The 25,075-nt window shown below is 42.2% G+C and overlaps 1 protein-coding gene and 1 long non-coding RNA gene across 2 annotated transcripts in view; one reads left to right on the top strand and one right to left on the bottom strand.

Moving 5' to 3' along the window:
• Nucleotides 1–25,075, top strand: part of EYS (eyes shut homolog) — an 874,211-nt gene that overhangs the window by 847,055 nt on the left and 2,081 nt on the right. The window contains exon 48 of the mRNA XM_054197017.1: nt 13,517–13,678. Within this exon, the coding sequence (XP_054052992.1) occupies nt 13,517–13,678 (162 nt within the window). The remainder of the gene's footprint in view (nt 1–13,516; nt 13,679–25,075) is intronic.
• On the bottom strand, nt 13,187–21,763 carry LOC128907784 (uncharacterized). The gene is made up of 3 exons (XR_008465734.1): nt 21,399–21,763; nt 15,726–15,886; nt 13,187–13,719 (listed from the first exon to the last, which is right to left on the bottom strand). It is a non-coding gene; the product is annotated as an uncharacterized LOC128907784 (long non-coding RNA).

A 25,075-nucleotide genomic window follows, 5' to 3' on the forward strand; every position in this document is an offset into this window, starting at 1 on the left:
TGACTGAAGTGCAGTAGGAAGATATCTATGAAATTTGACACCTACTTTGGAAAGGCAAGCATCCATAAGGAGCAGTAGGAAGAGAAGTTGGAAATTAGATCTGAATGGGTCCAAGGAACAAAGCCTTGTCAGGCAAGGCAAAGTAATACATTCGTTTTAGAATAGTTTAAAGCTCCGCGTCTTGGGTGTAACTGTGTTGGCCAAACCCATTAACGGTCGTAAGACAGGCTGGTTCTTCAAGTGTGTTAAGTTTCTAGAGATAACACTGATGTAAACAAACAAAACAATTATTAAGTTATACTGCCAGAAATAAAAGTGGATGTAATGAAATGGGAAGGAAATGGAAAATTTATGCAGGAGTCTTTTTTACTTAATGCTAACATTGCATCCAGACTCAGACTATTTCTAAGACTGTTCATGACAGTTCTGTTCCACTGGTTTGAAAAGGTCACAATTGTAACAGCAACACAGGAAAACCAGCCCAAATCCTGAAGTGCATAAATGGCAACCAAACATTGCCAAGATCTGGCATAGTCTTAATTCGTAGTTAGCACTCCCTTAACAAGGATTAGGAATTCAGGGGAAGTAGTTTATCTAGATTTTTTTTTAAGTAGTTATGTTTTCCCAGACACCAAAATATGATGTTAATAAAATATTTTGTTCATTTGACTTAAAGTTTGCGACTGAAGTACCAGAGAACTCTAATTTCTCTTCTCATGTAATTTGGTGTAGTTACTTCATTAACACACAATGTTAAAAACCAACAACAGGTTCCAGCTCTTTGTCTGGAAGAGTCTACTGTATGGCTTTGAATACTGAATTCAAGCTTACTCCATTTGGCCCACTGAATACCTTTATAACTAGATATCTGAAAGGGTGTCTGAAGAGGGAGAAACCTCTAAGGACCTGGTTGTTTCAGCTCTCCTGCAAGTATATTGTAGACATACTGGCTTCAGTGTGATTACTACTGTGAGAAAAAGTGGCCAAGATCAAGTGTCAAGAGTGATTCTTCCTGGGGAAGAAGCAACAGTGGAAAACCCTTTTGCTGCAGATAGTTTGATTTATAGGACATCATTATTATATATGTGAACACAATATCTTTTTCATAACTAGTAATTATTAAGAGATGTGAACATTAAAAATGCAGACATGTTACTGATAGTGACTGTCTGCAATTATATTCTAATCTCTACTAAGTTGTATCTCAGAAGCTTATTCCTCTTGCAAGAACAATGTCTCTGTGTGAAGCCAGTAATCCTGTCTCTAGCAGTGGCCAATAATGAAGGTTTAGAGAAAAGCTGAACACAGCAACTATATATGACATCTCCATAAGCAGTTTTCTAGCATCCAAACATTTGTGTCTTAGCTTTTCCTTTTTTATATTGCCATTTGTTTTGATGGATTAAATCAAGTCTCTCATCTAAGTGATAAACAGTATCACTTAAGGCAGTGGAAAACTTGAACAACAATAAATTTGGAGTCAGTGGAGTTCCTCTGACATTCTGTTAAGCATTGAGATATATTTCCACATAAGCTAGAATTTCTCTAGATACTAGGTGGGCTTTAAACTGAAGAACTGGGGAGTTGGGGTCCAAAATGGCAATGCTAATGCCATCACATCCAACTGGGGAATAAGCTAGGTCAACAAGAACTGTGTCAAATGTTCCTTAGCTGCCTCCCACAATGAAATCCAGAAGGCCAACAAGGGTGTGCCTACCTGTGGTGGATCCTCTTGCACCCCTCCAGGGAAACCTGCATGCTTGATTACCTCTCTGAAATGCCTGTACACCAACGCACGCAGCATGGGGAGTAATCTGGAAGAATTAGAGATCTGTGTGTGGTCACAGGGCCATGATTTCATTGCAATTACAGAGACATGGTGGGATAGCTTGCATGACTGGAATGCTGTCATGGATGGCTACGTACTTTTTAGGGAAGAGAGGCCAGCAAGACAAGCTGGTGGAGTTGCTCTTTATGTGAGAGAGCAACTGGAATGTATCAAGTTCTGCCTAGGGGTGGATGAAGAACATGTTGAGAACTTATGGGTAAGAATTAAGGGGCAGGCTAATATGGGTGACGCTGTTGTGAGCGTTTGCTGCAGGACACCTGATCAGGAAGAGGAAGTCGATGAGGCCTACTACAGACAGCTGAAAGTAGCCTCACAGGCCCTGGTTCTCATGGAGGACTTCAACCATCCTGATACTTGCTGGAAAGGCAACACAGCACAGGCACACACAGTCCGGGAGGTTTCTGCAGAGCACTGATGATAACTTTTTGAGGCAGGTGATGGAGGACCCAGCAAGGAGAGGTGTGCTGCTGGACGTGGTACTAACAAACAAAGAAGGGCTGGTTGTGGGTGTGAAGGTTGGGGGCACCCTGAGATGGTGGAGTTCAGGATCCTGTATAGAAGAAGCAGGGCAAAAAGTAGGATTGCAATCCTGGACTTCAGGAGAGCTAAATTTAGCCTCTTCAAAGACTTACTTGGAGGAATCCCATGGGTTAGGGCTCTAGAAGGTAGGGGGGTCCAAGAGAGATGGTTAATATTCAAGCACCACTTCCTCCAAGCTCAAGATTGGTGCACCCCTAGGAGTAAGAAATCAAGCAAAGGAGGCAGGAAACCTGCATGGATGAGCAAGGAGCTTCTGGAAAAACTCAAATGGAAGAAGGAAGTTTACAGAATGTGGAAAAAGGCAGTGGCCACTTGGGAGGAATACAGGGAAGTTGTCAGAGTCTGCAGAGATGCAACGAGGAAGGCTAGGGCCCACTGGGAATTAAATCTGGCAGGGGATGTCAAGGACAACAAGAAGGGCTTCTTCAAGTACATCAGTAGCAAAAGGAAGACTAGGGAAAATGCGGGCCTGCTGCTGAATGAGGTAGGTGCCTTGGTGATGGAGGATACAGAGAAGGCAGAGTTACTGAATGCCTTCTTTGCTTCAGTCTTTAATGCTAAGGCCGGTCCTCAGGAATCCCAGACCCTGGAGGTAAGACAAAAAGTCTGGAGAAAGGAGGAGGATCAGGTGGAGATCATTTCGGCAAACTCGACACCCACAGATCTATGGGCCCCAATGGGATGTACCCACAGTTGCTGAGGGAGCTGGCAGATGTTATTGTGAAGCCGCTCTCCCATCATCTTTGAAAGGTCATGGAGAACAGGAGAGATCCCCGAGGACTGGAGGAAAGCCAATGTAACTCTCGTCTTTAAAATGGGCAAGAAGGAGGACCCAGGAAACTACAGGCCAGTCAGCCTCACCTCCATCTCTGGAAAGGTGATGGAACAGCTCATTCTGGATGTCCTCTCTAAGGATGTGGAGGAAAAGGTACTTATTGGGAGTGCTCAACATGGATTCACCAAGGGGAAATCATGCTTGACCAGTCTGAGAGCCTTCTATGATGGACTGATTGGCTGGGTGGATGAGGGGAGAGCGGTGGATGTTGTCTACCTCAACTTATGAAGGCTTTTGACACTGTCTCCCATAACATCCTCATAGGCAAGCTTAGGAAGTGTGGGTTAGGTGAGTGGACAGTGAAGTGGATTGAGAACTTGCTGAATGGCTTGTGATCAGCAGTGCAGAGTCCAGTTGGAGGCCTGTAACTAGCGGTGTTCCCTAGGGGTCAGTATTGGGTCCAGTCTCATTCAACGTAGTCATCATCGACCTGGATGAGGGGACAGCCTGTACCCTCAGCAAGTTTGCTGATGATACAAAACTGGGAGGAGTGGCTGACACACCAAAAGGCTCTCTCAGTGAGACCTGGATAGGCTAGAGAGTTGGGCAGAGAGGAACCTAATGAAGTTCAACAAAGGGAAGTGTAGGGTCCTGCACCTGGGGAGCAATAACCCCATGCAGTGGTACAGGTTAGGGGCTGACCTGGTGGAAAGCAGCTCTATGGAGAAGGACCTGGGATTCCTGGTGGACAACAAGTTGAACATGAGCCAGCAATGTGCCCTTGTGGCCAAAAAGGCCAATGGTCTCCTGAGGTGCATTAAAAAGAGCATGGCCAGCAGGTTGAGGGAGGTCATCCTCCCCCTCTACTCTGCCCTGGTGAGGCCACATCTGGAGTACTGTGTCCAGTTCTGGGCTCCCTGGTTCAAGAGTGACAGGGAACTACTGGAGAGAGTCCAGCGGAGGGCTATGAAGATGATCAAGGGACTGGAGCATCTCTCCAGGAAAGGCTGAGACACGTGGGTCTGTTTAGCCTGGAGAAGAGAAGACTGAGAGGGAATCTCATCAATGTTTATAAATATCTAAAGGGCGGGTGTCAAGAGGATGGGGCCAGACTCTTTTCAGTGGTGCCCAGTGGGCAATGGAACAAGGGACAATGGGCACAAATTGGAACACAGGACATTTTGTCTGAACATGAGGAAAAAACTTCTTTACTAAGGGTGACGGAGCACTGGAACAGGCTGCTCAGAGAGGCCGTGGAGTCTCTGTAGATATTTAAAACCCACCTGAACTCGTTCCTGTGCAACCTGCTCTAGGTGAACCTGCTTTGGCAGTGGGGACGGACTAGGAAATCTCCAAGGTTCCTTCAAACCCCTACCATTCTGTGATTCTGTGACTCTGTGATTAAGCATATGAAATTTATGTCCTAGAAAATTGACTTGATTTTGCAGAGGAATGAAGAAGACCTATAATTTCAGATTAGTTAATTATTAGATTTCACAGACCTGATAATACTGTCATTTAAGGGGACAGCAATGCAATATTTGAAAGATTCTATAGATGGCAGTATTGGAGAAGAATTGCCAGTGGCTAAAATAAGCATGGTTTTCATCACAATATTTCTATACGTTTTAAATTACTCAGCAGTTTTCTTCAGCAGGATTAGTTTGTGCCACATACTTTCATAAAAATCTATTAAAATAATTTTTCTTGAATTCAAGGCATCATAATGGAATGCTACTACCCTTTTCACAAAGAAATAAGTTAATAAATAGGTTTCTTCGACTATATATTAGTCTCTGAATTCCATAGCTACACATACTGCCTGTCAACGTACAGCTCTTGAAGATAAGATAGCAAATGTAAAGAGGTTTTCATCGTTCTGTCCTCAATTTAGTGAGATACTTGTCAAGCAATAAAGCCATTTCCTTGATGAACAAATGGCAAACAACTTCCTTTGGCCATGTTTATCGGCACAAGTCAACTTTCTAGATATTATTCTGATGACAAATTCAATTGTTCTGATACAAAAATACAGCAAATTTTTGAAAATACATGGTAAACTGACAGAAAAGAAAAAAGTAACAACAATTCTGTAACTATTTAATCCATCTTCATAGTCATGAGGAAAGAAACTGACTTTTGGAATAATTTTTACTATAAAAATCTTTTTCTTTCTACATAGTCTAGAATGTTACTTGATGTATTTTGACTGCTATTGTAAGACAAATTAATTCACAGTATGATTTAGCTCAAGACTCTTAGACAAGACACCTTACGTACAAACACTCAAGCACACGTGCACGCATGCATGCATGTGCTGGATTTATCTGACGATGCACTTAGACTTGCTGATTTAATGCACAAACTGTTTAATAGTTATTATTTGGAAATTTGTGGGCTCACTTTAACCATTCAAAGGACAACCACAGGCACTTACTAGCTTGTTGTCTTGAGTCACAGTGACCACTGTGTTCTCTTATTCATTTAAGCAACACTGGTCCCCTCAAGCTTTCTGCTCCATTATCATTTTTTTAAACCTTGTGGCAACATGAGAAAATCTTTAAATAGTATCTATAGCAGTCATGTCCTATAAGGATAAAAGGTGCTGTTAAAGTTTTACCTAAAAAGCAATCTAAACTTTCAGCTATATCAGTAACAGTCCAGTAAATTCAATATTCATGGTAGGCACAAGAAAACATGCATTTTTAATATTTATCTGTATAATTTAAAATGTCAGGTAGAATAAAGTGAGTTGCCTGCTTAAATACATGCCATGGATTTATCGTATATAAACCCAAGCAGAAGTCATGCATGATGAAATGAAGGAATTGATATGCAGTACAACAGTAATGCCCTCCGCACCCGGCCAGCCGTGAGTGACACGACGTCTCAATAAAAATTCAATCATGCACTTACCGTTCGCTCCAGTTACCCATTTGAATAAGAACAAGATACAGCCAGCTGATGAGCACTTAGCAGGATGGCTCTGGAATTATTTTCAGACTTGCTCTACGAGCATGAATGATTTGCTGAAGATATGCTAGTCACCTTATTTTGTGAAGGTGTTCAGAGTTAGAAACTGTCAAGGGCAGGAACTGGTTTTAAAGGCAAGGCACCTAGATTTAAGTATCTGCATGTGAGTTCCTATGATGGTTAATGAACATCTAGTCAATAGAGTCAGTGAAGCTATTTAGCTGAAAAGTTTTTCTAAATGTAGATGCTTAGTGCTGTTTGAGATGCCCTGGCAGTCAAACTTGTCTCCAAAAGCATCCAGACAGGGCTCACAGATATGGCACAAGATCTGTTGGACACCTGTGCCTTTCTGGAATGGCAATAGAGGTTGTGAAAGGCAACCTAGAAGGTACCTTTGCCTTACTTGGAAGGCAAGGCAATAGAAGGTGTGAAAAAATAACAGTAGGTACCTACATCTGGGAAACTGAATGGAGCCTTGGAGAAGGCTACTTCAGGATAAGGTGACTCTCTTTCTAGATCTGTTGACTGTGTTGCATTGTGATGCTATTCAGTTGCCTGAAAATAGGCTCTGGCTACACACTGCCATACATGCCTCACAGCTTCCAGCTGCCAACTGCAGGTGTCCTGTGTTGCTGTCATACCAGCCAGGCCCACATGGACGGCCTGGATATGCTAAAGCATCTCAGTGGCAAGTGACAAACATGTTTAAGCAACTGAATCCTGTCTTATGTCATAGTTGACCATAATGGGTATTTTCATGCCTATAAATAATGTGTGTAGACGGCTAAATATAAGTGTCTCAATGCCAAAATTAATCCCTCCAATCATATAGTAATCTATTTCCCTGATTTAATTACTCTCAAACCAATATGCAGAACACCAGCTTGCTTATACTCTAGTCCTCCTCAAAGCATACCTGCACTGTTGTCAGACTAAATCCAGTCCAAGATATGAGTAAGTGAAGATCTCAATTTGAAACTAGATTAACGAAGTCTTAGATACTTAATTCTTTTCCAATCGCTTTGTCAGACTTCACTGAGATACTCACAGTCATGCTCAGTGCCTTAGTCTTCAGAGGGCTGAAGGCTTCCAGTCCAGAAGTGGTCCCAGTGAGGGAATCTCAGACTGGTTCTTACTTCTTGCAGGTTTCATCTTGAAAGCATCTTAAAAGCATTTCAATACCTAGAACAAGCTTACTAACAAAGCCAGGCATGGATTAAACATTTGTAGATTTTGTCTGTATCACATTTTCCTAATTGCTTAGTGATTAAGCTTTCTTTTTCACTATCATGAGGCAAATACTTGAACCCGTATCTGTCACGTCCTCAAAGAATATGATGACCACTGAGCGATTGGGTATGTAAGGTTTTCTTTTTTTTTCCTTTTTTTTTTTTCTTCTTGTTTACTGAAATATTCATGGGACAGAAGAATCAAAAACTATCCATATCTTGGCTGTAATATCCATATCTTCAGATGCAGGAGAATCAGGTTCAGATTTCTGGTCCAATTGATTTCTTGGTAGTGAGGTTTCATAGCCGCTCTCAGTACAATTTTCTGGCTCACATGACTTATTCTTAGGCATTCTTCTCTTAATATGTGTCGTGCTGAAAGACTAAGATCTACTGTTTTGACTTTGGCTAGTAATAGCTATTTTAGGCTTTGGAAAACCAGAGATCTCTTTAGGGATTTAGCCATATGCTCCTAGATGTTACTTCTTAGCTAATTAGGCCTCTAATTAGCTAGCAGTAGAGATTACAACTCCACTGCAACAAAACCAAACAGAACTGTAGACTTCACTTACAAAATTATGATCTTTTGCTCCAGTATTGCTCAAAATAATGATTGCCTCAGTCTCTCCTCCTCAGGGGCAGCAAGGATTACTAATGGCTTCAGGTCTGGCAAAATTACAGCTTTCATAAGTACATTGTTCTAAAGTTGTGTTAATAATCGATACTTTTGTTAACATGCTCTACTCATTACTGCACTAAAATGAAAGTTGAACTATCTTTTTTTTTGTATACGTGAATTCGGTTATAAGTTACAAGAAGTTAGCTCTTCAAAGATTAAATAAAAAGTGCTAATTCAACAGAAAAATACATTTCCATTTAGATAAGGTGAAATTATTTATTTTCAGTTTTTCCAGGTATTTACACAGAAAAAAAACATGTCTGTGCAATATCAGTAATCTTTGAGGTACCAGCTTAAGCAAATTGGATCTCAATATGAGGATTTCCATACAGCCATACTTGTCATTGTTTTCCAAAATGAAAGAAGCAACTGGTGGAGCTGCTCACTCTCTCTCTATGAAGGGCTGAAACCACTGAAGATTTCTGACTGTGGAGTTTAAAGCTTTCAGGCAGGTGTTTATTGCTGACGAGCTGTTGCACCGTATGTGCCAGGGCCCTCGGCACATGCCACCGCCGCTTCCTGAGAGTTTCTCTGCATGGTCTCAGAGCCAGGCTAGAGGTGGGGCTGGTGTCTGGTCTCGAAGATAGCTCTGCTGAGAAGCTCCAGCAGGAGCTTCCTCCTGCATTGCTCGGCGCACGCTTTATAATAGAGGCTCCTGCCCTTGCTCCCTCTCTGAACTGCACTGCAGCAGCATCACATCCATGCCTTGCCCGGCCGTGTTGATCTGCACCTGGACTCTGACCCACAGACTGACTTGCAGGCTTGACCTTAACACCCATCTTATCGCTGTGGACCCACCTGGTGATCTGGCCTCTGGAGTTGACCTGGCTGCTCCCCCCGTGCCTGTCCTGCTTGCTTCACTGCGGGCAGGGCTCTGGCTGGAGATACCTTTGTCCTGCCAGCCATGTTAGATCACTCCTGGCCCCTGGCTCCCAGCTCTCGCCACTCCCTGACAGTAATCCTGGCTTCTAACACCACCAAAATTAAACAGATACTGGGACAAAATTATGGTTTGTGGTCAGGACAGTAGATTAATGGTGATAAGCAACAGAGTTCTATGAAAAATCTTGTCTGCTAGATTTAGTTGCAGAAAAGTATTTGAGAGAAGAAAAGCAAACTGATACAGCTGGTTAGTATCACAGGCTGACCCATCCATCCAAACCATGATGTTTTGCCTTCCTCCAGTCATCAGGAACTTCCTGCGATCACCATGACCTTTCAGAGATTATTGATAGGAAACAGTCTCATGGTGATATTTGCATCTCCCTCAGCACTCACTGCATCCTGGCTGGTGCCCTGCCCATGTGTATGTCTGATGGGCCGATGAGCTCCAAAATTCTTCCTCTGCCGTAGATGTTTCACTTCCTCAAGGCTCAGCTACCAGGCTCAGGGAGGCTTGATCAGGTTTTACCAAGTAAAAAATAAGCCAAACAAGGCTTTGAGTATTTTGGCTTTTTCCGCGTCCTTTGTCGCTAGGTCCCCACTCCTTTGAGGAGTAGCCTCACATTTTCTTTTGTCTTCTTGTTGGAAGCCCTTCTTGTTTCCTTTCACATCCCTTGCCAGTTTCACCCCCTGCTGAGTTTGGACTCCTAACTCCATCCCTGTTCAACTTGGGTGCTGGCTCTCTACTCCTGCTGGGTAGCCCATGCCTGTTCCACAGTCTCTGTGCTTCCGTCTTGGAGTTTGAGCTCAGTTTTCTCATGTTTTGCTTTTCCACTGCAAGTTTCGTTGACATGGTGAAGAGCAAAATGGGCTTGCTGAAAGTTTTGAGGCAACAAGCTACTTGAAGAAACTATCAAAATGTAATGCCATCAAAACATAGACTGGGGTGCGTACGAGCATTTCTACTTCACTGGTGGGAGTTGAGCTGCAAGAACAACCTAGAAAGCTTTGTTGAATAGTGTGTGTGAGCATTACAGGGCTGCTCAAATGAGGCTAGCAGGAGGAACCTGAAAGATATTAACGCATAATAGAGAAAAAGAAAAGCACACTTCAGCAGTAGTACTTGCAGGAACTTTGTGTTCCCATAGCTCTAACTGGTCTATCGGGATTTAGAGCTTCCCTTGGCATCATTTAGAAATGTATCGTTTCATCAGCTACTAGTACTTAGCTTAGAAAAGTGAGTCATTAATCAGACACAGAACAGAAATGTTTGCTTAAATGCCTGTTGTGCTTACAAAGCACCACACGATGCTGAGCGCACTAGTGAGTAATGTAGTAGTTACACGGCACAAGTCCTACAAATTTAGCTTATAGGATTGGCAAAGGCATCCATTCACCTCAATTGTTTTAGCAAAGATTTTCTCTGGAGTAAGCATGTGTAATACAGGAACTGCCTTGTGTAGGTTTAGCCAAGCTTCTTATTTTCTTATCGTAGGTGAGGAAAAAAAAAGTTTGTTGCCAAGGAAACAACAGTAAAGTACCTCAGCATTTGACATCACGTGTTAGTTTTGCATATGCCTGCCATAAAAGCAAACTGAAAAGCTTAAATTGTCTTATTCCTCACCTTAAAAGTTTGTCTATCTATAGATGCAATTTTGCAAAAATGAAATTTTACAGTGATCATCTCTGTGCACTGCAGGGAAGTATTCTGTTCTGAGATACGGGTGCACATTTCCGTGTATCTGTCAAGTCAGATCTCTACCATGCGTATAATCAGTACTTAAGGGATCTACAGATAATTTACAAGCAAATTAGACGTCATTCTAGTACTTCCTATAGTTAGTCCTGCTGCATTGTGGCAAAATATGTCATTTTCTGACATTTGTTCAGATATACTTATTGGGAAGAAAACCAATTTTTTTAGCAAAATGGGAATAAAATATTTGCATCTTGGAAGTTTTAGAATGAAATATATTAAGTAGAATATTGTATTTTATATCTATAAATCAGTATGATACCTCCTTTCTAAAGCATTCTGACATCTGCTGCTGAATATGTGCGTGTTAGTTTTTAATACTGTGTTTGTAATGTAAAGCCATGGATTTAATTCATTCTCTGAGCGATACTATAAAAATTGCCTTTTTTCATCCTTGTTTTCTCTCCCTGCACCAAGGCTTTTTATCATAGCAATCTTCCTTTCATACGCCTTCCAATGGTAAGCAACGTAGCACTTCAGTCCTGCTGCAGCTGAACGTTTTGCTTTCACAATAGTCATTGTCTGTGCTTCCTTCATAAGCAGTAAAGAATTAAGTACATTGACAAAGCGAAACTGAACCTGACACGAAGACTTTCAGGTGCCTCATTGTACAGTTCACCTGGTACAACCTTTTAAGCAGCAGCATATTTTAATATAAGATTGACTGCTGTGGCACAGTTCCTCCATATGTAAGTCTCGCTGTGCAAAAATTTGCTAAGAGAAGACTGACGTCCAAATGATGCATAAAGCAAAAATGTCTGTGTACAAAATTAATTATTTCTGAGTGATTTTTAAATATGAAGACATCGTTATAGGGATTACATCTTTAGCTAGTAATGGAGAACATTCTCTCTTACCTACTAAAAAAAAATACAAGAACCTAAAATTCCATATGAAAATTATGAAGTATACCTTTTGTACCTGATAGTGTTTGTAAGTTTTAATGAAATAAATTACATCGCCTTGTCTGTTTAGCAAGTTTTATTACTATTTATCTTCCAGGGTAATAGCTACTCTTAAAAGTATTTTTATTTCTGTCAGCTTTTAAGTGTAGATGCCAGGAACTTTGCATTTCTGATATTCTGTAATATATTACTGCAGACACTGCATAGCCTTGATATCATAACAGCTGTTACGATGCTTAGGATGGGAGTGATTTGTTAATGCAGTGTGTTTGCATGAGAATATATACGTAGGTTGAATAACAATATGGCTCATCAGAAATAACAATCAATCAGGCTCATCAAAAGCCTGATTCTGATCGTTCAAGCATTTCATAAATCCATTATAATTGATATTCCAGAGATGTAAACTTACTTTTCGACCTACTGAGAATTTGCGAGGTTAAATACGTGCACCTTCCTCAGAAGTATTAACTGCAATCTGGGGGGGGGGGGGGGGGGCGGAATGAACAAAAAGGCCGGCTGTGTTGTTATTACCCATTTAAGAGTCATCCTCAAGTCATTACGCTGATAACAGGTTGGAGATCTGGATCTTGTATAATGGTGCATCTGTCTGCTGGACGCAGTCCACCAGGAACACCTTGAGTCCTATTCTGAGAGAGGTCGTGTGACAAATAGACTAATTACAAAATCTTGCAGCACGCTGACTCTGTACCAAGCTAATAACTGCAGCCCATCTGCAGTAAGCAGTACGAGGTGCAACTGGATGGCAAGTGGATTCAGGAGCAGATGCTATGCAGAAAACTTGAGTGTGGAAAGACCGCATAAGTGGCCTAGGAATGCACCACGGGGACATCTTGAATGTCGATTTGACTGAAAGCAAGTTACTATAAAACTGTGAAACTGGGAGCACCAAAATATGGCCTGTTATAACAGGAACAGCATAGATTCAGCAGGAAAACTGTGAAAAGTGAGGGGAGCAGCACTTACAGTTCAGGCATTCAGTGCTGCTGCTAAGTAAGTAGTAAAAAGAGTCTAAACGTAACACACCGGTCTAAATGTACCCTGCACATCTAAATAGCTTGACTTATTGCAGTAAACCCACAAATACGGCAAACTAACAATCAAACGATAATGAATGATCTAATAATTAACATAATTATACCTCAAATATGTAATGTCGGTATACTGGGAAAAATTGGAAACAGTTTCAGTTTCATAAACAGCATAGAAAAGCACAATCAATTATCAGTTGGCTGAAGGGATTTTAACTGTCCCCATTTCTTAGGGGTGTATGAACAATCAGCACTGGGAGAAGTGGTGACTGTGAGAAAAGAATGATGAAGTTGTGTATACCTCAAAACCGTACATTGTATCTTCACTATAACTGCGTGAAAGTGCTCCGTTTCAAAGACAGGACAATTTGAATTGTCAAGCATCTCAGTATGATTATCCTAAAAACAAATTTCAGCAGTGATTAATGGACTCATTCCACTTAAAATGTACATTCTTAACCACACACACAGCAGTTCATTAAAAATCCTCCACAAAGGATTTCATCTATATGGTGAAGAAATAAATGTTTATTCTGACTCCTGCAAAAGTATTTTGCGTTTGAATTTTTAAACAATATAAACTTTACACTTAAACTTATTTGAACATGAACACTAACAAGATCACATTTATCTTGCATTACAACTATGGTCTTGGTTGTTAATGAAAATAAGGCACGCAGAAGACAAAATGGCATTGATTTGCTATTATCTAAATTTTATTCTGTATTTAGGTTATTTTTAGTCGTTGGAAAGGGAAGAATTGGAGGTATTATGTACAGCATTTGTGAACTATATAAAATATCTGTAGACAACTGGTGCCGTAATAATGTAGTCCTCTCAAAATATCTTTCAGAAGACAGTTCTTGTATTTTTCAGATATTTCCATTAGTGATCCATCTTTCAGAAGTAATGAATCATCATGGATGTCATTTGCACCCTTTTATATCCGGCATAAGACCCATATCAAACTACAGTTTCAGCCTCTATCTCCAGACGGTGTCCTGTTTTACACTGCACAGCATTTGGGCACTCAGTCAGGTAAGGACGTTCCAGTTTGCCGGTATCGTACACCCAGGTACCTTTTTTTGAAAAGGAAAGGCATTACATTGAAGTGATTCAGGCATTCAGTCTCTGAAACTCATTGTCCACGGTGACTGGGTTTTGAACTGTGAATGATCAAGTTCATAAGAAGAAACAGGCAAAACAAAATTTTGGATTAGTCCAAAGCCAGCAAGTATTTAATGAAGTGGTTGAGGAAACCATTTTCCCCTGAAAAGTGACTGTAGCTGGCTTTTCAACAGACACTTACTGATCCTGCTCCCACAGTTTCGGTGCAGCTACACTGGGATTCACAGCTGGGGGGGTTGGCCCAGTGTTTTAAAATGACCAAAAATAAAGCAATGTAAAAACTGATCAAACAAGTTAAGCGAATGTGAACAGACTAAGAGAGAGCTAATAAGGTTCATCAGAAGTTTAACTATTTATTATATAATGTGAAAAGCTTGCTGGTGCAGCACGGAAAACATACAAGTTCTGCCTTTGACAGATATGCAGAATGAAAAACAAATCTAACCAAAATATTTCTACTTTTTATAAAAGTATTTTAAACTTTACTGACTTAAAATTCCTAAAACTTTATGGAAAGAAAACATCATTTGCCAACCAGTTCAAATACATTTTAAAATATAGTCTTTAAGGTGTAAATTTTTTGTAATTACTTTGTTAACATACTTCATCTTTATATTGCATTGGTGTGGTGTCTTGCACATTTATGTGCACGAGCAGCATCATGTAGCATTCATAACATGATCTTAGAGCCAATTTTCTACTCGTATTAAGTAGTATGTTATACAAAAATGGGTCTTTGCATGACAAAAAAAGCACTTAACTATTTGTCATGTATTTTTACATTCCTTTGTTCAAAGCCTAAAGCTTTGAGACATTTCAATAAACATACTCAGCCACGCATGCGTATAAACACACATACGCCAAATTTACCACTTTCTTATTCCATGCACAGGTGTTTTAAGATGCTGCTATTCGGTAAGACTGATAATACATCATACGCTGCTGGCACCTCCTGTGTAGGGCCTTTTTCTAATTACAACCACATACAGAGAAGCAGGTTCAAAGAAAAATATATGGAACATCTGTAATACAAATACATTTTTTTGCAAAGAAAACTCTGTTCAACAATGAATCTTTTCTAACTCTACCACTTAGAGGCCAAATTCTGAGGTTCTCGGTGAAGGGTTTTCTCCCCTATAAACTAAAGCTTTACATGGGCCATGAAAAATAGAAGACAAAAAAGGATCTCTCTCAAAAGAACAGTCAGAGGTCATGGAAGCAGCTAGCATATAAAGAAAATAAATATCCCTTTGGAAGCACCAAAGAGAGTGCTAAGTCTGTTGAACTTGGGCCAAGAGTGGTTTAGCATGAGCATGTCCTCGTTCTGTTGTCATTCATGAATGTTTAGTTTGCACAGGAAGGAATATTTTCTTTAAATCACTTTCTAGAATCATACAGATTTCATTTCAAAACAAAACCCACCTTCTAGAGAGTAATTTAATTTCTTTGCAACTTTCCTACTCCCATTTTCACTGCCCTGAAGTTTTGAAAGATTTAGGAAAAGCTAATCATCTGGCTGTTTGTTTTTGCCTTCATATAATCCTGTCAAATCCAGACAGAATTAGACTGATGAAAGACTCAGAAGTATTCTTAGCAGCCAGCAGATGTGAAAGAGCTTTCTGTTGGGGATTAGTTCAGAAAGCACTTTATATAAAGACTTTTCTTCTACACAGTTATGTAAAATCTAATAAATTGATGGCCGAAACCGCAGGATTTTTTTTCTAAAATTCCTTTTTAATAGGAAATAATTAGCACCTTATTTTTCCACACCAGGCAATGCTCTTTTTTAACAAAGAAATGGGCTGTGATTATGCAGCTAATTTAGCAATGATGCTGAGTTTAGCATCTCACACATTGGCTTGGCTTGTCACACTGGGACTTTCCCTTCAGGGGCATGCCCCGCCAAAAAAAAAAAAAAAAAATCTTTAGGAGGTGAAGAAATAAACACGAGACTTACATCAAAACATTTCCTTCTTGCTTTGTTCTTTTCAAAGAACATTACATGCACTTCTAGAAAGGGTGGGTAGGTGACTTGTCTCCTTACTCGAAAGTTGATGTGCTGGTCCCAGCCTCCACTCCTCTAACGTTGTGATTACTTGAGTACGCACGTTTAAACACCTGGCAAAGTGTCATGAAATGCAAAACATCCCATGAATTTTTATCTGTTAGCAGAATTTCAGAATTCTGTCAGTCACTGGCTTTCATGCTTTGTCAGCTATTTCTGAACATGTATCATGTCTGGTAGTATTGATTTCTACAGCCCCTAAGAAAATAATTTCCAAAGCTTGGCAAAATTTTAAGTGGCTAGCTATATTAACAATAAGCTGGGGGAAAAAAAAAAAAAAAAAACAAAAAAAACCCAACATGTGAGCTGTGTGTCATAGAATCACAGAATCACAGAAACTTCAGAGTTGGAAGGGACCTCTAGAGATCATCTAGTCCAACTCCCCTGCTAAAGCAGGATTGCCCAGAGCACATTACGCAGGACTGCATCCAGGTGGGCCTTGAAAATCTCCAGAGAAGGGGACTCCACAACCTCCCTGGGCAGCCTGTTCCAGTGCTCTGTCACCCTCACTGTAAAGAAGTTTTTCCGTGTATTTGAATGGAACTTCCTATGTTCTAGCTTGTGCCTGTTGCCCCTCGTCCTGTCACTGGGAACGATTGAAAAGAGTCTGGCACCATCCTCCTTCAGCCCACCCTTTAGATACTTGTATGCCATAATAAGGTCTCCCCTCAACCTTCTCTTCTCCAGGCTAAAGAGTCCCGGCTCTCTCGGCCTTTCCTCATAAGGGAGGTGCTCCAGTCCCATAATCATCTTGGTTGCCCTACGCTGGACCTGCTCCAGTAGTTCCCTGTCCCTCTTGAACTGGGGAGCCCAAAACTGGATGCAGTACTCCAGTTGTGGCCTCACCAGTGCAGAGTAGAGGGGGAGAATGACCTCCCTTGACCTACTGGCCACACTCTTCCCTATGCAGCCCAGGATGCCATTGGCCTTTCTGGCAACAAGGGCACATTGTTGGCTCATGGATAATTTGCTGTCTACCGGGACCCCCAGGTCCTTCTCCTCAGAACTACTTCCCAGCAGGTCCACCCCTAACCTATACTGGTGCTCAGCATTCTTCCTTCCCAGGTGCAGGACCTTGCACTTGCTTTTGTTGAACCTCATTAGGTTCTTCTCTGCCCAGCTCTCCAGACTGTCCAGGTCACGCTGGATGGCAGCACGGCCCTCTGGAGTGTCAGCCACCCCTCCCAGCTTGGTATCATCAGCAAACTTGCTGAGGATACACTCTGTCCCCTCATCTAGGTCATTAATGAATATACTGAACAAAATTGGACCGAGTATTGACCCCTGGGGGACACCACTGGTTACAGGCCTCCAACTATCCGTATTTTAGTTTGTAAACTTGCAGATAGAATGACAAGGGGACTTCCCCCCCGCCCCCCCTCCCCCCCCCCCCCGCCCCCCGATTAATTGTTTTATGCCAATGAGGTGAAAATGTGGGAGATGCAGACAGTTGTATGCGCTGCTTCTGAGCAAGGTCTCTGCATTCTCGTGGGGTTCAGCAGAGCGTCAGTAGAAGGCCAGCCCACTTCATGATTTCTCAAGTGCAGTGTATCCTATTTCTAGCAGTCAAAGTGTGAAAGCCCCACTGAATAAACAGCCTTTCGTTCAGCCAGGGTTTGCTGGATGCGCATCAACCGCTTGAACAATGTATAATTCAGTCCATTTACCTAGCGACCACTCTATATACTTGAAGGCCTCGGCACTCTGGGTAAAAAGCAGTAAAGGAGCATTACTTTATCGTTGAGTCACAGCATGCCTGAAGCTTTACATTTGTTTGTGAAGGTGGAATATGCTGTAGACTGTCTGCACTACTCCAGAGTTCCGGTCAGGGTGATGGAAAGGTTTGCTCCCTGACGAGACGAGAAAGAACAGTTATTCTGGGTGACTAAGAAGGAAGTCAGGTTAATAAACAGAACGGCTCACGCTAAATACTCAACATTTGCAACACCAGTGCTCTGTCTCTCTTTAACAGGATTATGTTACCTACCTGGTCTGAAAAACCTTAAAAATTTAACTCCCGATATTAAAGGCATTTCAGTTTAAAAACCTACAGCATGAAAATAAGAGACAGCTGGTACAGGTGTTTGATGTCTCCATGGTTTTCTAAGACATGGTTTCTGGTGAAGACTGAATCATGGAATTGGACTAAAATCTTTTGGAAAAATTCAGTATTTCTATAAAGCCCATGAGGGAGGAGCATTGTTTTCCTAATCAGAAACGAACTGATTATCCACCCACTTTTAGAACAGAAACTTAAGTGGTTAAGCCTTTTCTCGTGGCAGCCATCTTTCCTTAGCTGACAGGGACATCATTTCTGCTTTGTTACTAGTTTTGGAATCATTTGTATAGACTCAATCAGCAGCGTAGGAAGCAGAACTGCCAGCTATGTGTGTGACAAAACAGACAGCCCCATTGTCCTGAAAATGTGTTGCATCTGAAATGTTGTCACTACCCGTTTGCCACTGGCAAGCAAACCAAAACTGAGGCTGGCAAATTGAGGTTGCTCAAGGACAGTGGCTCCTTCTAGGTGCCAAAGGATGCCAGGGTGACAGCGGTGACTAAAGAAAGCAGAAAAAGTTTCTTCACCAAGGAGAGCAGCATTTTTGAAAGGCGAGGCTGAATGGTCTGACCTACAAATAGATAATGACCCGCCCCTTCTAGATGCACGAGCATCTGCATCTGCAGGGTTGTTCTGGATCTGCTCTGGGATGGTGCTCCAAGTGGTAGTGGAATCTGCTTATTGCCACAGTGATTTTTTTACATGGTTTAAGAGATCTACAGGCTTGGCTTGATACCTTGTCTCAGTCTTGCATTAGCTGTGAGATGCAGCTCCATACATGGAGTAGAATCATTTTGTAATAATCCATGGGCGGCTCCTGTAAACGTGCATGGTCATCACTAGATAGAAGATCAAGTTCCAACAGCTGCAACAAGCTGCTATAACCTGTTGGCTGACTGTGTGCGTGCACTCAGACCATGGCAAAGACACACTCAAGGTTAACAAACCCCTAAAGACAGGGAAGGCAAAGATAGAGATTAAGCTGTGAACGACAAACTTCAGCCATGCTGATTGGCTAACAATTGGTGTCAGAGGGGCAGAAGGGTGGGAATAAGGCTCATCTCTTCTCTCTGTCCTTTCCTTGTTCTGTCCATTTATAGCCCTCCCTCTTCTGCTTTGTTTTCTCTCCTTGTCTCTGGGCCTTATTCTGGCTCCTGCAAATGCGCAGGAGACCAGCTGTGAAGGACAGCTTCTGGTCAGTTAGGTTTCCTCTCATGCGGAGACCACAGTGCATCACTGTCCTTGGCCACAGAGTACAGCCATTCAGCTGGAGGCTGACACGGCTATTTCAACCCCTGCTAGACAAGAGAAGTTCTGCTCCTGGAAGAATACATAAAGGGTCACAGCATAAGAGGTCGTGATTTGGGTCCATGGAAAATCATACAGGATAGCAGGGTGAGAGGAAAACTGTGAAGAACAGGATGATGAAAAAAGGAAGAATGAAAGCAACGTGAACTGAGTTTAGCAAGGCAGGAAAGAGCAGCGAGCAAAGATACATCTGGAGCTACGATGGTTATAGGATGCATCATACCAACAAGAGGCAGTAATACTGTTGGAGACACGGGCACTTTATTGTGGTGGCTTAAAGAGGTCAACTTAAAGTGAAGACGAGCACATACTGAAACCAGCCTACAGAAAGAGGTTTCATTAACTGGGAATGATTCCCATGAATGATACTGCTTCTGAGAATATAAGTTTCAGATGTTCACTCTGTCATCGAGACGGTGCCAATGATCAATACAGGTTTCTGAAAAAGAAGGTGGGAGGTGGGTGAAGTGGGTGGCTGGTGGTGTGTGGAAATGCTACCCAATACCACAATGATAGAAACTGACATTCTGGCCTTCAGCTAGAGGACAGAAAGGTGAGGTAAAAGCAACAGAAGGCACAGAGTGAGGCCAGCAAATACACATCCAGAGATGCTGCCTCAGGGCTCCGAAACGGCTGAAGGAACCGAGGCTATAGATGTTCTGTAATCAGGAAACCACTGCCTAGAGCTCTTGAGACACCTACCCTGCAGAAGCTGCTGAAGCACTGAGTTCATCAAAGCCTCTGTCCCCAGTGTAGCAGAGGCTTCTGCTTGGTAACGGAGGATAAGAAAAAGGACAAGCATCAAATGTCTTCTGAGTTTTTGTAAAGGAATCACCTTCACTAGTCCAGGAACTTATCAGTGAGTTTTGAGCAAACAGGAAACCTTTAGAGAGACTTGCATCTCTGTATTTCTGGGGACATGACAACGGCATCAAAAAGGTGAACGCTATTGACTAGAAGATTGCATCCATTGCTTCCAAAGCTAAAATGATGGCCAGCAGGTCGAGGGAGGTCATCCTCACCCTCTACTCTGCCTTGGTGAGGCCACATCTGGAGTATTGTGTGCAGTTCTGGGCTCCCCGGTTCAAGAAGGACAGGGAACTGCTGGAGAGGGTGCAGCAGAGAGCTACCAAGATGATTAGAGGACTGGAACACCTCTCTTGTGAAGAAAGACTGAGGGATTTGGGTCTCTTCAGTCTGGAAAAAAGAAGAGTGAGGGGGGACCTTATCAACACTTATAAATACTTAAAGGGTGGCTGTCAGGAGGATGGGGCCAGGATCTTTTTAGTGGTGCCCGGGGACAGGACAAGAGGTAATGCGCACAAACTCAAACATAGGAAGTTCCACCTAAACATGAGGAGGAACTTCTTTCCTTTGAGGGTGGCAGAGCACTGGAACAGGCTGCCCAGAGAGGTGGTGGAGTCTCCATCTCTGGAGACATTCCAAACCCGCCTGGACACGTTCCTGTGTAACCTGCTCTAGATGACCCTGCTCTGGCAGGGGGTTGGACTAGATGATCTCCAGAGGTCCCTTCCGACCCTATGATTCTATGATTCTGTGATCTTCTGGGAGATTCTTTCGCCTTAAAAACTAGTGGGAAATCCTCCTTATTGTCAATTTGCAGTGAAGTGTAGGAAAAAATTCAGGTACTTTAACAGGTAATAAAGGCTTTGGCTTACATATATGCACATGGATCACAAGGGTAGACTTTGAGTCACTGTGGGGAAGAGACCCTGAAAGAGAAATGTTAAAAATACAATCCAGGATACCCTCCCTGCCCATGGTCTGTGAGCCTAAGATCCTCTGACATTGTATATTGGATTTAGGCAGATTTGATAGTGAAGGCAGTAACTGCAGAGATCTTTACCCAGCCCAGCTGTGTAAATTCAACACTATCGCATTTGTTACACACGGTAATGCTTTTGGCATGAATAGGACATCCCAAAATAGAGTGCAGCATTCCTAGCATGCGTTTCACACTGTACACAGTTTTGACATGTTACGACGTGGATGAGTTTTCTGTGGTAGCATAAAAACATGGTGACCTGATACTGCTTCAGCATGATCTCCTCTCAAGACGGGGATACAGAGACACACCTGCATGTCTACATAAAGGCTGAACATGAAGGGCCTTCTCACCATTTGGGAGAATTTAAAGCTCGACTATGTGACTGTAACCAACTTGCTTACAGACTTACATACTTATTCCAAGAAGTAGCAAGCTGAAGATTTTTGTGATGCATTCAGAATTCATCATGAGAAGTCATATAAGCAGATATCATCATGGATAATCCATATTTCACAGTAGTCAGATGGACTTGTAGGAGACTTTTCATTAACTCCCAGTTTTAGGAACCGATTGCTCAGCACATAGAGCTGACTTGGCTGCTGGCAACACTGACATCTGATATGGGAGCAGGTGAGACTTGCGCACATAATGAAAACTTGAAAATTAAGGTGATGAAGAAAAATTGATACCCGTTTTGGCGTGCTGGCTTCTACTATGGAACAGAGACAATCCACCCTGAGGTGGAGCAGCTTTGACCTTCAGTTGTTTGGTGAAAACCCTGAACTTGGGTTTGCAAGTAAAAGTGCTATTTTAACTCCAGAACAGTTCCTTCCTTAAAGCAACACCTGCTACAAAATCCCCTTCCCCTGAGAAGCCATGGAAACAATCTTTTAAATCTGTTTTAAAAAATTCTTCTTTTTATTTTACTGAAACAGGGAAGATGACAGAGGCAGGAAGGTGCATCAGAACAGAACTGAATGCTGTAACCAGTGAAGATTTTGTTCAACACTCAGGGTCTTCGCACATTGTAGTTTCAAGCCACAAATAAGCTACAACAGCCTGTTTCTAAAGAAGATTCAACCTTACTGACACCGATTGCCTTACAGTTCCTTACACACCACCCAACAGGTTGGGCAAAGACTTGTGTGCACAACAAAAGAACGACTGTGCGCAACGGTTGTGAGCGACTGTGAGTGCCTGCCTCAGAAGTCTCTGATTTTTTTTGTGACACTGCTGATGGAGATAAGTAGTCCATATTAGATGAGATGCTAATCTGAAAAGCTGGAAGCAAAGTTGTGTGTCCTGTGTGTAGGTCATATTTTCTAGAAAGTAGGGACCAGCTATAAAGTCTAGTCCTGGAAAAACTGAGGATGTCATCTCCTTCATGTTTAACAAAAACAAACTTCCTTGGAAAGGTGTTAGGGTAGTATGGGACACGTTTGAGTAATGCTCAAACTGAAACAGTGGAAACCACCTTGCTTCATGGTCTCCCATACTGAGACTGCTGAGAGGAGAAATTCAGTGGCAAGAATGCCGTTTGTTTGATATGGCGATGGTGATGCAGTTCCTATGATGGCAGAAAAGGACCTGGGGTTGTTGGTCTACAGCCAGCTGAATATGAGCCAGCAGTTTGCCCAGGTGGCCAAGGCGGCCAGCAGCATCCTGGCCTGTATCAGGAACAGTGTGGTGAGTAGGACTAGGGGAGTGATCACCCCCCTGTACTTGGTACTGGTGAGGCCCCACCTCCAATACCATGTCCAGTTTTGGGCCCCTCACTACAGGAAAGGCATTGAGGTGCTGGAGCGGGTCCAGAGAAGGGCAATGAAACTGGTGACAGGTCTGGAGAACAAGTCTTATGAGGAGCGGCTGAGGGAGCTGGGGTTGATTAGCCTGGAGAAAAGGAGGCTGTAGGGAGACCTCATCGCTGTCTACAACTACCTGAAAGGAGGTTGTAGAGTGGTGGGGGTCGGTCTCTTCTCCCAAGTAACAGGAAATAGGACAAGAGGAAACAGCCTCAAGTTGTGCCAGGGGAGGTTTAGATTAGATATTAGGAAAAATTTTTACATTATTAAGCATCGGTTGTTAGGCATCGGAACAGGCTCCCCAGGGAAGTGATGGAATCACCATCTCTGGAGGTATTTAAAAGACAGACAGACGTAGAGCTTAGCAGTATGGCTTACTGATGGTTTTTGTCAGAGTTATGTTGATGGTTGGACTCGATGATCTGAAAGGTCCCTTCCAATCTAGACAATTCTGTGATTCTATGATGGCATACATAGGTCTGCACAGGCTTCAGCTGTGCAACTTGTCTGTCAGAGATGGGGCAGATTGAGGTCCCTTGTTGAAAATGTCACTGGTTGCTAAAGTGAAGAGGAAGAAAGCCAAGCCCGTAATTTGCCTTCACTTTGAGAGGAAGTTTCATGGACACCGACAATGAAGCACTTTACATGAGAGTCCTAAAATGTTTTCAGCCAGTTGCCCCTGAGTAGTACCTATGGCGTGATAAACTTCATGGAGAAATACTGAGCTGAACCCTGGGATCAATGTCCACATCATTCATCCCAACACTCTCCTGTTCTTGCAAAGACTAAAACGGCGAGTCATCTGTGAAAGGAGAAGATCTAACCAAAGAAGTAAGAAAGTTACTCCAGTTTGAAGAGAGGCCTCAAATCTGTGCTAGAACATAATCCAGAGTACTCAGCCATAACCTCTCTTTACACTGTAGATGCCAGAACACAGATTTGCTCTTGTAGTAAGAATAAACAAGAATCCAAAACTCACTGCAAGTATGTTAGCAACAGACATAGGCTTGAGTCAGAAGCACTATGACCAACTGCTGAAACCACTTTTTCCTAGACATCCCTGACGCAATGTTCTCTAATGTCATCTCAGACAGATCATTGTCAAATGTGCAAAGCTACCAAAAAACTTCCCTGAAGGCCAGGAAGCCTTGGAGAAGTTCCAGCTTCTCCAGGTCTTGATTACAAGACAGATGAGCAAGCAACCCTGGTCCGATGTTTTCCTTCTTCCTAGAGAGCAAAGTTGAGTACTCATGTCCTTGACAAGCCTGCATGTCTGGGTAGGAGAGGAGATTGAAAGCTGCCAAAGAGGTAGGTCAGAAACTTTTTCTGATGCTCCTTTCTTACCCTGAGATTGAGGTCCTGACAAAAGAAACCAACGAGCAGGTTACATACGTTGCTCAAAAAACAAGCGAGATGAGTGCATTCAAACTATGCACTGAAAAATTAAGGAAGCTTAAAGCTACATCAGTGAGCAAGAGAAACCCCAAGTGGAGAGAACTGTATTCATTTTCTGAAAAAAAAGTAGAGACAAACAAGATACTCAAAAAGAACACAAAACACAGGAGAGTAAAACATCATCACAACTGGAACTAGCAAGCTAGAAGGAAGCGCACTGCCATAGCTGGGCTGGAGCTGAAAGAGATGCCCTCTCGTTCTTCTCGTGGGTGTCTGGGGCAGGGAAGGTGAGGCAGAAGCACATGCTCTACAGCCAGTAATACAAGCGGAACATCTCCACCCTGCCTGAATGGGAACCTGAACAATTGCCGAAAAGAGAGGTATCAATTTAGTAACTTTCACGAGCCTCCAGTAAATCAAGCTACTCATTTTTAACTTCACTAAAGGCAAAGTAATTAAAGAATTAGATTAATTCAAAAATTAAACCCCCAAGAAAGCAAACTTCATCATTCTACTAACAGGTCTGCCTGCTGAATCTTTAACGACATTGTACTTTCCAAATTTAGAAGTATTTCTTCATTAATAAAATACTACGTGAAAGTTTTACAGGTAGGAGATAAAACTTACACTCAAATTTAACAAACATATTTATCAATTTAATTTATAAACTTTAAAAGAGACTAACAACCTTATACCTACTATTTCCAAAAGCAATATAATATAAATTGCACAGGCAAAAATCAAAAAGTTTGAAAATGTGACTTTCTTTGCAGACTCTTCTACTGTCCTCTTCTGCCTCCCTGTCACCTTCCCCTATTAGACTCTATCTCTGCCCTTGCACGCCTTCCCTCCAGCTTTTTACACAGCTTCCCTCCTGTTTCCTAACATT

Source organism: Rissa tridactyla, chromosome 3 (genome assembly GCF_028500815.1).
Source record: "Rissa tridactyla isolate bRisTri1 chromosome 3, bRisTri1.patW.cur.20221130, whole genome shotgun sequence".
Lineage (NCBI taxonomy): Eukaryota > Metazoa > Chordata > Aves > Charadriiformes > Laridae > Rissa > Rissa tridactyla.